The sequence below is a fragment of the Akebia trifoliata genome, chromosome 16 (genome assembly GCF_017979445.1).
Source record: "Akebia trifoliata isolate Shusen 1 chromosome 16, ASM1797944v1, whole genome shotgun sequence".
Lineage (NCBI taxonomy): Eukaryota > Viridiplantae > Streptophyta > Magnoliopsida > Ranunculales > Lardizabalaceae > Akebia > Akebia trifoliata.
Window position 1 is genome coordinate 23,847,139 of NC_141390.1, and position 15,721 is coordinate 23,862,859.

The 15,721-nt window shown below is 33.0% G+C and overlaps 1 protein-coding gene across 1 annotated transcript; it reads left to right on the top strand.

Annotated features, from left to right (window-relative positions):
* The first annotated feature begins 859 nt into the window (after positions 1-859).
* Positions 860-6,867, top strand: LOC147382973 (protein CUP-SHAPED COTYLEDON 3-like). Its single transcript, XM_086428506.1, has 3 exons — positions 860-1,167; positions 3,513-3,778; positions 6,484-6,867. The coding sequence occupies exons 1-3, from the start codon at positions 999-1,001 to the stop codon at positions 6,745-6,747; spliced, it is 699 nt and encodes a 232-aa protein (XP_086284632.1). The 5' UTR covers positions 860-998; the 3' UTR covers positions 6,748-6,867.
* The last annotated feature ends 8,854 nt before the right edge of the window (positions 6,868-15,721 follow it).

Consider the following 15,721-nt stretch of genomic DNA (forward strand, 5'->3'; position numbering starts at 1 on the left):
GTGATCAATGCATATATAAGGAGGCAACTCTAAACTATTAGATCCAATGTGGAATATCTAAGTTGTTGCTGGAATGAGAGAGGTCACTAAAAAAAAAAAAAAACCTTTTTTTTAGATTTTTTTTACTTTGACGGGCTGCATGTGTCATCCCACCCAGCATATGTACAACATTAAATAGTCATCTTTTTTGTGGAAGAACATATAGAATTTAGAAGGCATGACCTGGGGAGCCCCTTATTTTAGATAGAAACAAAAACTTATCTCTTATTGAATCCAATCATTAATTTGTTAATTGTTTGTGGGGGGTGGGATGACAAACAAGAAATAGTAGGAGCTAGGATATTGTAGCCAAATCGACAAGTGATCCTCGAGATTCAAATCATATTATATCAAACGTGTATCTTTGTGATACTATTATCTTCAATCTGATATTAATTCAAACCAATTTGGGTAATTAAACACTTTCCCTGGTCCAATTATTGCTACAATATTAATTCTGCAAAAACTTAGTATATATAACTCATCAATAGAAGATCAGTTGGTAGGTACGTTAAAAGGATAAGATTTCCCTGATCAATCCAATCAAAGAGCACGATCTACCTTAAAAATATTGTAATTAATAAGATTAAGAAATATTATTAGAGTAATTTGAAGGTTTTTATTATTAAAATTTAATCCATGTGGGGCCCTAGAGAAGATTTCTTGTGACCATGGGTCTTCTTGAATCATCTGATCATATTATTGCACAAAGCTTTACCTCCTAGATTATTGGCTGAGATTCTGACTTGTAAGGAACTTATCATAACCAATCTGTCTTTGTCTAAATCCTTCTCTTCTATATATAAATACTCCAAACCCCTTACACATTGAAGAAACTTCAGTTTATTGTAGAGTTATATATCTGCAGTGAAAGTCCTACCAATCCTTAACTTCAATTTCTATAGAATTTCTCAAACACAAATTAAGTACTTTCGTCACCCCAACATCTTCAATTATAAATGGGTTTAAGGGATATAGAGGCAACACTACCTCCAGGGTTCAGATTTAGCCCTAGTGATGGAGAGTTAGTATCTCATTATCTCTACAAAAAAATTGTAAATGGGAAGCTCTCAAATGAGACCTTGGTGGAGGTAAACTTGCACATATGTGAGCCTTGGCAGCTACCAGGTTGGTCATCACTCTAACTTAATTCTTTTGTTCTTGATTTGCTTTGATTGTCCATATCTCTCTCTCTCTCTCTCATTATTTTAAGAGTATGATGAATGCACGCGATAAATCATATGCGGTTGACATGTCAAAGGCACAGAACCATAGATATTTTTCTTCGGGGTACACAAGGAAAAAGAACTGTGGTTCTATGCCCTTGCCGCATCAGCCGAGTACTGACCGAGTATGATTTACTGCGTGCAATCATCATTATGCTTACTTTAAATAGGGACAGATGCGTTTTTTAGTACTCTCATATATACATATATGAGAGGAAAGCATGTTTATAGAGATGTAGGAGCATACACCAAAAAATACAGCTTCTGGATTCCAGAAGAAAAAAATCTAATTTCAAAATTAACTAGACTTAAATCTACTTGAACAATGGCAAAAAATAAAAATAAATAACATGTAAACTGTGTTGTGCCAAATAGTACAATTAAAACTATCCGAAAGACATGAATATACTCAAATTAACAGAATATATAGCTTTGAATGGAGGGACAAAATTCATTCAACTGACTTCAAATTTTTCGGGTTTAGATTTAGTTGATGAAGATGATGTACCCAACTAACAGTTGATTAAGTGATATTATTTCCGTGACCTTAATAATTTGATAAGATACGAATTAAACACATGAATAATCCTTACTCATATAATCATGGGAAGAGATTGACAAAAGGATAATCTTTATTATTATAATGAGAGAATGTAGAGTACAAGTGGCTCAGACAAAAATTTTAATGGCCATAAATGCCTTTACTTTTGTATCTAAATTTAGAGTCATGTTAGAGTGACCTCAAGTTGGAACCTCATAACGTGAAAGTGGATAAGAATTATAGATGCTTTTTCACTTTAGGTCATTTCAGTATTATTCTCAAATTTAGTATAATCAATCATTTTTGAAAAAAAATTCAAGAAGATTGGTATGATCACGATCACGTTGTTTAGTTTTCAAAATTAAAAAAAATATTTTTTTATCATCTAATTTTCAAAAATTCTTTATTCAATATTTTAAATTAAAAATAAGTCATTTTGATACACGTAGGCATATGGACACGATGAATAAAGAACTTTGGCTTTCAGGAAAGGATATTTTAATGTTTTTGCTAGATTCTGACTTTCTGTATTAAATGCTAAAAAAGGTTTTCTTTTCTCTCTAGTACCATAAAATGAAAACTTTTGGCAACAAAACCCCCAGTGCCAGTGCTGAATAGCCCCAAACAAGGGCCCCACTCTGCATTGCATTAATATTGGTCTTATTAGACAGATACTTAGCTGTTTTCTCACAGGTGATGTAGTCTCTTATCTAGGAAGAAAATAAACTGTACCAGTGTTGTCCTCATACCCAATATATGGGCCCTACCTTCCCTGTACAAAACAAGGCTCTATACTCTCTATTTATTTGTACACCAATTTGAGGGTCCATTTGAGAATCATGTTAGACAATGTAATTGTTAAGTAAGAAAATTTTGAATTCTTCGAGAATATCATTACAAAATTAATTTTAATTTCTTACTCTACTGTAACGTCATGAAAAATTTTGATTTGAAAATTTTGGATTATCCATTGAAATCATTATATGAGTAGATTTTTTTTCTCTATTATTTGTTTGATATTATTCTCTAATTAGACAAATTATAATTGATAACTACCCTACCAAATATTTTTCCTTTGTGAAAGTAGGATGTTGGGACAAAATATACGATGACGATAATGCATATCTCATGTGTCTTTGTAGAATGCATAGTAAACTTTAATCATTTCTATGACACCCAGTGATTGGTTGCCTTATTTTCGTCGTGATCTTTGATATTGAAAGCATCTAAGCATGAGCTTTTGGTTTGCATTAGTCATCAATAAAAATTATAAAAATAAATTCCATTGTTTGTAAGTCCTTAATCAACCTAAGAAACTTTGATTAATAACCTACCTAACATTCTTGCAAACTAAAGAAAGAAATTATTTTAATATACTAAATAGAATTAAACTCTACTTAAGGTCATCTGGAAGAGTACGTCAAGTGTCTGAAACCCCACGAAGCTATGAATTTCTTGGGGACAACCTCCAGCATCCAGTGGACCCTTGACTCAACTTGTTGTACGTAGGACTTTCTAAGGGGGTGATGCGTGTGACTACGGGATTAGTCCCACTTGAAGGGTAGGGATACCCATGATGTCAACAAAAAAAAAAAAATCTAATTTAATTAATCCATCTTAATCTTCGTGAGAATGATATTGTGTATCACATTACATCTTATTATAGAACAAAAAAAAACCCACGCACCCATATTGTATTGGTTCAGATGCAGCGAAGCTCGGGGTCAATGAGTGGTACTTCTTTAGTTTTCGTGATCGAAAATATGCAACTGGCTTTCGTACCAATCGTGCAACGACATGTGGATACTGGAAAGCCACTGGAAAAGATCGGGCAGTGTTCGACTCGACCACAAATGCAGTCATCGGCATGCGAAAGACATTAGTTTTCTACACTGGCAGAGCACCGAATGGGATCAAGACTGGCTGGGTCATGCATGAGTTCCGTCTTGAGAATCCTCACATGCCTCCTAAGGTTTGATAACTTAAACACTCCACAAGAAGAGACTTAGCGGGCAAATATGAATCTGAAGTTACTGGCTCTATAAAAGAAGGCATATCCATTTTGGTTTTTTTTCTGTTTTTGTGCCAAAATGGGTATCAAAGTAATTTTGACAATGCAATAGATGCCCATTTTGGTAAAAATAAATGCCAAAATGTGCTCATACCCTTTTCAACAAATATTTTAAAAACGTGTCTGGGCCGATAATTTTGGCAAAATAAGTATCCATTTTAATAAACATCCAAAATTCCATTTCTCTCCTTAGTGTACTAAGAAAATGCACATGTGTTACACGTGAACTATTAAATAATTATTAAAAAATTATATTAATATTTTTTACTTAAGATAAAAAAAATTGTCTTGTTTCTAAATGTGACACTTAATCCAACCAATGAAATTAGCTGATTGTATCTTTCTACTCTACTTCTAAGTGTTTTTAGTATTTCTTAAGATCTGTTTTCTTATTGTTTAAAATTATTTGTTTATAATAGTTGGAGAGAGTTTTAGTATAAATCTTAATCTTGCAATTGGGGTGTTAATCTTTATTATTAACAAATATTAATAAATTATTCTATCAATTGCAAGGATTTGTGTCACTAATAATGAATCTATGTTTCATATGATCAAAAGCATATACAAGCATAAACGTACATATTCTAGAAATTCAAATTTCTTGACAATAATGGAGTATTAGTACATTTTGTGTCAGAGTGATATCACATTGGTATGTGAACTTGGGATTAGATATAATATATAAACTTTAAATTCAAAAATTAAGAATTAAAAAATAATAATTAAAAGTAAAGTATCATAAATATATAAAAAAAGTAATAAATAAAATAGTACAAATGTTTGCTTTCTTGGATCAACCATACATGCAGTATCAAGCAACACATTATTAATTTTATATATATATATGGTCGCGATCCGTCGACAATGTGTTTTGTCTTATATAGATAAAATGTTTTGAAATTGACTGATTTTTTATGAGGATGATTTCCATGGTGAGGGGATCATCTTTGCAAAAAATCAGCCCATTCTGAAATTGTTAACCCTACTTTACAAGTTAAAAAATTGACCACTCATTTTAATCGTTAGTCTGTAACCATTTTATTTTAATTTCATTGTCTTCAATCTCTCGTAGAAAATCTTTGCGAGACTTTTTATCTAAGATCCCATTATTTACCATTTAAAATATATGTATATCTGAGGTTTGAATGTTGGAGTTAGAATCTCCATGTTGAAAATGAGGTAAAAGATTTTGCCATTGAGGTTGAGATGAAAGGTTTTAGTGGGGAAATCAAAGGCTTTTAATTAGATGTCTAAGTCGTGCTGTGCCCCCAAGCTGGAACCTCATATCGTACTTGACGTGAAAGTGTACGATATCTATGAAAAGCAAAGAATTGCTATGTGAGGTTCTAGCCTAAGATCACTTCAGCATTATTCTTAAGATATTATGTGGTACGTAGTATACATGGGACACATCCAGAGTAACAAGACCAATTATTGCAGCATTCCCATGTACGATATCTATGATGCAATAACTGATCCAATCAAATAATTATGATTAGTTGCTCATTGTACACTGTACATGCATGGATGGGCCCAAAGCTCTAGTGGTGATTGGTCTAAGCCCCAGTCGTAGTAAAGTTTACTGGATCAGATTTGGATCTGATTAAGGTCGATCAATCCAATAAGAGTTGGATGGGAGCCGGATCAAAGCCATAATTTTTGGGATTGTGTAGTAATTGAATCACAATATTTGGACGTAAATCTGGTACCCAATAACAATTGAATCTAGTCAACTCGATTCAATAAAAAAATGACGTGAAAAAATAAATGTGAAATAAACTTGGACATTATATTATTTTTTTATTTTTTTGTTTGTTTTTTACTTTGACAGATTGTACATACCATCTCACTCAACACGTGTGAAACACTTAAATAATCACTTTTCTGATGAAAGGACATAAAAAAATTCGAAATCATGACTTGAGAAGTAAACCCAATTAGATTTGTTATCTCAACTAACCCCTGATGGTTAACTTGGACATTATATACTTAAATAAAGATATAACATTACTGATCCAAAATCGTTCGAATAAAAATCACATGGATCCTAATCAAAGCCCAGACTGTTGATCCAGACCTTAAGTTACCACATCAAAACAAATTGGATATTGGGTATTGATCCAATCCATCAACAATACCCTTATTTCACATATAATAGATTTTCTTTTAGTATTTTTTGAATAGAGACTTATATTAAGATCTAATAGTATTAAATATTAATTACTTATACATCCTAATTATTCTAGGATCAATGAGATTGATTCTTGTTTGTATGTCTTTATTTCATATTCCATCCAATTCGTATTTTGTAGCTGTTGTACAACTCGTTATTTACGTTGGAGCCATAAATGTCTCAATGGTATTTGTTGTTATATTAGGTAGCCACTCCCTTATCAATGGATTGGTCCACCATGCCAAGTTATCAATGGATTGGTCCATTGATGCCAACTTTTTGACATACAGAAAGAAAGAAAGAAAGAAAGAGAGAGAGAGAGAGAGAGAGAGAGAGAGAGGACTTGAGTTTGCCATTAAAGATATCTTGGGTGCATGCACCAAGTTTTGTCTCCTCTTTTAGGTTGCTAACACAGTTTTAACAATATTTTCAGGAAGATTGGGTGTTATGCAGAGTCTCTCACAAAGCTAAAGGAGAGCTCACAACCCAACTTGGCCAAGAAAATGAGTTTATTGATACCACATCAACTCATTCTCTACAGCAGCTCACAGCATTCCCACACTATGAAAACAACCACACTTTACCTGATCAGTTTCCTTGGAATGATATTAGCATTACAGGTGGAGATGAGTCTGGATTTCTACTAGACTTGGATGAAATGAGGATTGAAGATGATAACAGTATTATTTTTCTGTAGTTTGTATTGAAAGAAGAAGCTACACAACACCATTTGTTTATATATATGGAATATTGTTTGGTCATAAGGGATTTAATATATTTGATTGGGAGGCTTGAATGTTTGTCACATTACAACTTTCTCCAAATAGTACCGATTCATTTACTCTCTCTCTCTCTCTCTCACACACACACATATATATGGGTTGGGTTCGGAAGACACACATAGCAACTCACATCTCTACAAACTATTTAAGCCGTCGGATACACATCAGATCTGCGGATAAGATCGTTTGTAACTTTAAAAACAACGAACTTTTCTAATTTACAACTACCTCCCTGTAATCAAAGAAAAACAAAACAAATCCAAGTTGAGAAACTTCGTCTTCTTCGTTGAACTCTTTGTCCTCTGCGTTCAAAGACACACAAATGAACGGATTTGAGATCAAAGATCAGATATCAGAGCTCTTCGTCTTCTTTTTCACATCTTCCTCTTCGACAAAGATCAAAGATCAGATCTGACCTCGTTTCTCTGCAATCGATCTCCATCTTCGTCTTCTTCTTCCTCTTCTTCGTTTCTGACTTGTAAACTAACGTCTCGGTCTTCCTCAACTCTCTCTCTCTCTCTCTATTGTAAAGAAACGAAGAGCTTGACAGAACTTCCTCTACTGGAAATGAAGGTCACAAATCGTTGTAAAGAAACTCGACAGAACCTCATCCATCCCTCCATTTCCCTCTCTCTAACTCGTTGCAAAGAAACCTTAAGGTAACAAATCACAAACTCTTAATTAGTTTATATTTTTTAATTTTTTTGCACTTTTATTTGTTTAATATTTTTTTTTATTATCGGTCTTTGATAGAGGAAAAAAATGATTTTTAATTTATTTTTATTTTTATTCCAAAATTATGTAGTTTCTAGAGGAATTTGATGTTGATTTAGGAGTGAGGTCTTACAATTATCTTGCCGAATGGTATCAATGAGAAATAATATTCAGAAGTTCATTTGATGCTAAATACAAAATCTTGAATTAATGTAGGATTCATAAATTGAAATTTATTTTATTTACCTTTTAATGTTTCTTCTATAAATCTCATTGTAGTGTTATGCTCTTCAGTTAGGCTTGCTTGGTTCGTCGACAACCGTAAATTCGCAATTTTTTATGTTGCAAAGTTTTGCTTGCACACAAAACTTTCCTATCTTTTGGTAGTGATTTTTAAGATGTTAAAGTTTTGTACCATTTCTTAAGGGAAATAATGGGAGCAAATTTTTTTGCACTTTTATTTGTTTAATTTAAAATTTCGTTCAAATGGCAATTTGTATATGTTTTCATTATAAATGCCTGAAGATATTGATTATGACAAATCATCGAAAACAAAGATTCGTAAGAAAGTTTTATGATTGATGTTTCAATTTTTAGACATATTGAGATGAAATTTATATCAGATCTCATTTCATTGTCCTTCAACTGCATTTTCTATTCTTTCTCTATATCTAATCTTTTAGTTTCTACTGTGTTTCCAATTTGCTTCAACTGCTACTTTCTTGTTTTTTCATTGGTACATAGTTGTATTTTTTAACTATTGAAGAAATTTAAGACTTGCTTACAAATAGTTCATAATAAGTTCTGTTGGTTAAACCTTGGCCTAAAAATTGGCTGTGTGTCCCATGTAACTTTTTTCCAAACCTAAGAAATTCAAGTCATATTCGTTGAATCATTTCTATATGTGTCTATTTTAATCTTTTGTATATAATTGGTCGAATCATATAGCTAGCTTCAAACTTGATATTATTTTCTATGGAGCTCATGTTCTTTTGGAGCAAGCTTTATAAAGAGTTCAAGGGGGTCTTCTTTTATTTTGATTAGTCACCTTGACCCCCTTGTTTTCTTTTAATAAATTTATCTTTATCGATCAATTTTTTTTTCTATTGTGATACTAGTTGAAAGTTACATTTAACAACATGTTCTGCCACTGTTTTTCGAACTCTTCCTTAGTGTATGTCGATCAAATACATTTTTCTATCTTATTTCTGAAGTAGAATTTTCAAAGTATTTATGGGACAACTTCCGAATGTGCTAAAATATAGACGATGACAGGTGTTGGGAAAAACTTTGGCAATTGCATTTCTCATTTGCAAATCTTAGTCTGTGATTATTAAAATTGGATGTTTTCTCCTCATAATTTTAAATCACATCTCAAACAACCATACAAAAGTAGTCTCTATCTCATCTCCTAAAAGAGCGCATCCAAATTGGATATACTGAAAATGATGATTGATTCCAGTAAACGAGGTGAACGACATCTTGTACTCATTTGTCCTATAAGTTGTGTCAAATGTCACTACATCACTGAAATATTCATATGAAAATCTTTACCTCGCATCCACCCAAAAAAATGTAATTGCTTTCCCATTTTCATCATATTGTATCCTATAGAAAAATTGTGGATTTTCATTTTTTTTAATAAAGTTCTCAAGTACACATTGTGCATCGCCTCTTTCCAAATCCTGTCGCCTAACATTTTGAAGGTGATTGTAACAGTTTCTACCATCAAAATCGATCATATCTCCACGAAGAATTGATGAAACTTTATTAATTTGAAGGTTTTGATTACAAAATATTTTTGTTAGATCCTTAGCTACACTCGGCATATTTCGATTCGATTTCATTTTCATTCTCTTCAATGGCATGACAACCTTGTGATTATGATCATTGTTAAAAAGCGATACTTTCCATTTTACTGCATATTGGTCGAATACAATGCGCATGTATACTTCACATCCACATTTAAGATAGAACAACTTCTTGTAACTCTCTTCTTCTCCCTTTCATTCTCATTGATCATCACATCTTCTTTTGTCCTCGATGTATGTTTGCCTTCATGTAAGCAAACCATATGTTATCCCAATCACCGCATTTGAACCTCGTATTGTCCTTGAACTACTTCGTACACGAATGCAAAACTCTTCTTGACATCTGTATTCTTCATAATATTTTTTTGCTCCCTCAATTGAATAAAAAACCATCCCAACATATGGTGCATTTAACTTTCGAACATCTCTATTAAGACTAAGGCAATCAACACGTTCCTCACTATCTACTTCCATAATCGAAAATGATCCCACATTTTCATTCATAGGTACATTCCCACACTTGTTAACATTAATCGTATCCATGAAAAATTATCTAAAACAAATTAACAAATTAATAAATTAATTATTTTCGATGATTCGTCATAAAAATCCACCAATTTATTTCTTTTCTAGATAAAATAATTTAATGAAATCCTAGTTCAAGAGTTGAGGTTAACTTAAAGATATTGAAATTTCTATTTATTAAACATCCAAATAATAATACAAAAAGAGTTGCCAACTCATATTTTTTACATTCAAATCAATGATACTCGAAACTATCTGAAAGAATAAATGGAAAGCCATTTCTAGAATCCTCAAAAGGAACGGTGGCATGTGTGTCAGATAGCTAGTTAACTTATCCCAAAAAAAGAGTAATGAAAGACTCTTTCAAATAATAATTTGCTTGGCCTGGCAAAAGAAGTAGTTAGACGGAAATAAAAAAACTTAAAATAAACAGTATTGGTGATCTTAGATATTTGGTTTAATGATCAAAAATGAGGCAAGTCAAGCATGTTGAATGAAAGGAATGCTTTTCAATCTTGAAATAATGTGTCTAAATACCTATGAAAGTATGATCTTGGTTGAAATTTGAGCTATAAATAGGGTAATGGGTTAGAAATGTTTTAAGAAATTCATGAGACACTAGCCAAATGCCACTTATTAGCCAAATGCCACTTATTAGCTGAAATTTGAGCTATAAACAAGATAATGGTCATCTTGTATAAAAGAAAAAATATCCAGCAACAAAAACTCTTCGCAAAACCTATTCAAAGTGTCGATACATAAAGGTTTACAACACTGTATTTACATAATCTATACATAAAACTCAGCAGAACACGAAATTAAGTGTAAAAAAATTTAAAAATAAAAACTAATTAAGGGTTTGTGATTTGCGACCTTAGGGTTTAAAAGAAACGTTAAATAGTAAATAAAATCAATTTCAATTTATGAATCCTACATTAGTTCAAGATTTTGTATTTAGTATCAAATGAACTTCTAAAGATTATTTCTCATCGATACCATTCGACAAGATAACTGTAAAATCCCACTCTTAAATCAATATCAAATTCCTCTAAAAACTACCTAACTAAGGAATAAAAATAAAAATAAAAATAAATTAAAAATCCTTTTTTTCTTCTATCAAAGATCGATAATAAAAAAAATTTATTAAACAAATAAAAATTAAAAAATAAAAACTAATTAAGGGTTTGTGATTTATTACCTTAGGCTTTCTTTGCAACGAGTTAGAGAGAGGGAAAGGGAAGGGAGGGGTGGATGAGGTTTTGTTGAGTTTCTTTGCAACAATTTGTGACCTTCGTTTCCAGTAGAGGAAGTTTTGTCGAGCTCTTCGTTTCTTTGCAACAAGTTAGAGAGAGAGAGTTGAGGAAGAACGTGACGTTAGTTTACATGTCAGAAACAAAGAAGACGAAGATGGAGATCGATTGTAGAGAAACGAGGTTAGATCTGATCTTTGATCTCTGTCAAAGAGGAAGACGTGGGCTAATGCTCCCAGGTTGATGCGATGTATTCCACCAGTTGACTGAAGACTTTATTATTGGTATATCGATCGGTCCAGCACGGATTGAAATAGAAGCCGGTTCGACAGGAAGCACACCAGCAGCGAACTTATAATTTTCATTATCTTAATCATCGTTTCTGATATAGGGTTCCAAAAACAGAAGTATTTTGGCATATCTTCTTCGTTTCTAACATGTAAACTAACGTCACGATCTTCCTCAACTCTCTCTCTCTCTCTCTCTAACTTGTTGCAAAGAAAATAAAGAGGTCTGATCTCTAATCTCTGATCTCAGATTTGTTGGTTTGTGTGTTTTCGAACGCAGAGGGCAGAGAGTTTGACGAAGAAGACGAAGTTTCTCAACTTCGATTTGTTTTATTTTTCTTTGACTACGGGGGGGTAGTTGTAAATTTGAAAATTTTGTTGTTTTTAAAGTTACAAACGATCTCATCTGTAGATCTGATGTGTATCCGACGGCTTGAATAGTTTGTAGAGATGTGATTTGCTATGTGTGTCTTCCGAACCCAACATTGTGCCAAACATTTTTTCAATGTATGGGTTAGGTATTTTAGAATGGGCTGATTTTTGGTGAGGATGATCTAACCCTATCAAAAGTGATTTACAAAAATTGAACAGTCCATGATTCTTTAACTTGTAAACTAGGGTTAAAAGTTTCGGAATAAGCTGATTTTTTATGAGGATGATCTATTCACTACAGAGATCATCCTCACAAAAAAATCAGCCCATTCCGAAACTTGTAACCCCTATTTTGAAAAATGTTTGGCTCAATGTTTGACTTTCTTTAGGATCCCGTTCAGCAACAAACATTTTGGCAAAACATTTTTCAAAAATCATCCTCACCAAAAATCAGCCCATTCCAAAACTTCTAGCCCCAGTTTACAAGTTGAAAAATCGTGGACCATCCATTTTTTGTAAACCATTTTTAATGGGGTTAGAAGTTTTGAAATGGGCTGATTTTTGGTGATGATGATCTCCTCATCGTAGAGATCATCCTCACCAAAAATCAGCCCATTCCAAAACTTCTAACCCATGTTTTGAAAAATGTTTTGCCAAAATGTTTGTTGCTGAACATTTCCTATATAAATATATATAGATATATATCGTACTCGTCCCTCCCTTCTCAATTGTTATTTTGGAGAGTCAAATCCAAAATGTGTCTCCAATGCACTATCCATCCCTCTCCAAAATGGAGAGTGGGATTTTCACTATACATTTTGACTAGTAAGTTTGAACTCTCCATCCCCCAACAGTTATTTTGGAAAGTCATTTTGGATTTTGTTATCTCCAATGCATTAGCCATCTCTTTCTCAATTAAAAGAAATATTAAAACATATATGGATAGCCATTTGAATAACATTGGATGGAGTGCATATCCAAAATGACTATTCATAATGGAATGATTAGACATTATGACTAATTATTTATATTCCCCATGGAATTTTCTTAAAAGAGCTGTGATAATCAGACTTACCCGTATGACATACTCAATCGACACCCCTAATATGATAGGTTCGGGAATTAGAGATTTGCTCTCCTTGAGATACAGAACTATGATTCTCCATAAAAAGGTGTGATTTTGCATCCAGAGGAGAGCAGATCTATGATTTCCGAACCTATCACATCAAGGGTGTCGATTGAGTATGCCTCGTGGGTAAGTGAGATTATCACGACTTTTTTTAAAATGGTGTATTGTTATGGAGTCATACTCAATCAACACCCCTGACGCGACATGTTCAAGAACTTTAGATATGCACTCCTCGTAATGTAGGATTGCGCTTCCCCATAAAAAAAATGCAGTTTTATATCTTAAGGAGTGCAGATCTACAGTTCCCAAACATGTCATGTCAGTGGTGTTCGATTGAGTATGCCAAGTGGGTAAGTCAGATTATCAAGATTCATTGTTATAATATGTTGGACTGGTGATATAACAGCCCTCAAAGAATCATGCACACATGGAAATATTAGCCTAGAATGACGTTTGAGGCAGCAATAGAAAGATATTTCTGAGGATTCTCAGAAAATGAATCTCTAGATTTACCAGTATTTTTCCTCTCTTCAGAGCCATTTGTTCGAGGCTGCAAAAATCTGCAAATATTGTAGACACCCTCCTATAAAAGCCAAACATTGGACCATTGTATCCATTATTTTTTCCATTTTAGACATCAAAGTGGAGGCCTTCAAGTGTATGGCACAAATAATATAAACAAAATAATGGCATCCAATGCTTTTGCTAAATTCGATGGACCTTGACGTTGAATTTATCTCTTTTTTCACTTAGTGCGATAATTTCTATTTTCAGTTTTTACTCCGAGTTTCATCAAGATAATCATTTTAATTGGACAAATGACAACAAAAAAAATTAGGAAGAAAAATGTTAATATGATTTCTTAACTTAGAGGACAAATCAAGAGGAGACGATGAGTTTATTTCATTTATTAATAAACTTTTAACCATTAAATTTTTTATCACAAATACTTATTAATTGACTTAATAAATAGTTTGTAATTGTAGCGGTAAATTAAATTAAATAAGATGATTTATTTTATTACATATTTTTATAACTCAATCACCCTAAACACAAACTCTAAGTAGCACGGAAAAACGAGTATAAATATTAATCTACGGTATTGTTGAGTTTAGTCTCACATCAAACACTCATTGCCTTGTCTCTCTTTATAAGCTCCTAGGCCTCTCCACTCATTGTCAATTTGATTTTGAGTTGGACCCCCCAAACTTGTCATGGTATTAGAATGGGCTTTTATCTCCTCCACATCACTCGATTTATGTCTCCACGCGCTTTGGCCTAGTCCACCCCACACGTGTGGAGTGGGTTGATTTAGTCCCACATCAGACACTCATTGCCTTGTCTCTCTCCTTATAAGCTCCTGGGCCTCTCCACTCATTATCAATTGGTTTTGAGTTGGACCACCAAATGAAATATTATGGGAGAACACAAATAAGAACTATAAAATGTTCACCTAGAGTCGTGAAATTTTTTATAGCCAACAACAATATTTATCAACTGATGCAGCTAGATTACACAACCAAATTAAAGCACATTAATTTTTGAAAACGGCTTATTGTATCAACTTCTTCAGTTAGGACCATGGATGAAACAAAAGTTGGTCAAACCTAGGAATTTGGTGAGTTCATGCTGAGTTATTATTTTTTTGTGTTTTTTTGACCCCTAAAATGTGGGCTTAGCCATAGACCTGTCTTGTATATTCTTATCGGGCCTAGGTTCACTACTCGGACCTAAAATGTGGGCTTTGCCATAGAACTGTCCTGTATTCCTATCGGGCCTCAATTCACTATACTGGATCCTAACTCTAACGGACCCACGCTGGTTTAAATTTTATAAAAAAATTAAATCCAGGCATTCTTTGAAGCCATTTTGAGTTACTTGATATTGTTTTTCACCAAAACAAGGATCCAATATCCATCTTAATTGAAAAATAATTCTATCCTAATTGTAAAGTAATTAAAAATAAGATAATTATTATTTATAAAATATTTTTGTTATACTTATAAAATAAAAAAAATTGGTTCTAGTTTGTTATAAAAACATACATTTATCCATAAATAATAGACTGATTGAAATCATTAGGACCTGTTTGATATTATTTTTCATCTGTCCCTCCAAAATCCATCTCTCTCTCTCTCTCTCTCTCTCTCTCTCTCTATATATATATATATATATATATAGAGGGAAATGTTAAGCACCCTAAGTTTTACCACACACTTTAACAAACGTTTTTTGTCCTACATGGGTTAGAAGTTTTGGAATGAGCTGATTTTTGGTGAGGATGATCTCTATGATTAGAAGATCATCCTCCCCAAAAATCAGCCCATTCCGAAATGTTTAGCCCCATGTTTACACGTTGAAAAATCGTGGACCGTCCATTTTTTGTAAATCAATTTTGATGGGGTTAGAAGTTTTGGAATGAGCTGATTTTTGGTGAGGATGATCTCCTCACCATAGAGATCATCCTCACCAAAAATCAGCTCATTCCGAAACTTCTAACCCATGTAAGACAAAACGCGTTTGTTAAAGTGTGTGGTAAAACTAAGGGTGGCGAACGGGACCCATATATATATATATGGGTCCCGTTCGCCACCCTTAGTTTTACCACACACTTTAACAAACGCGTTTTGTCTTACATGGGTTAGAAGTTTCGGAATGAGCTGATTTTTGGTGAGGATGATCTCTATGGTGAGGAGATCATCCTCACCAAAAATCAGCTCATTCCAAAACTTCTAACCCCATCAAAATTGATTTACAAAAAATGGACGGTCCACGATTTTTCAACGTGTAAACATGGGGCT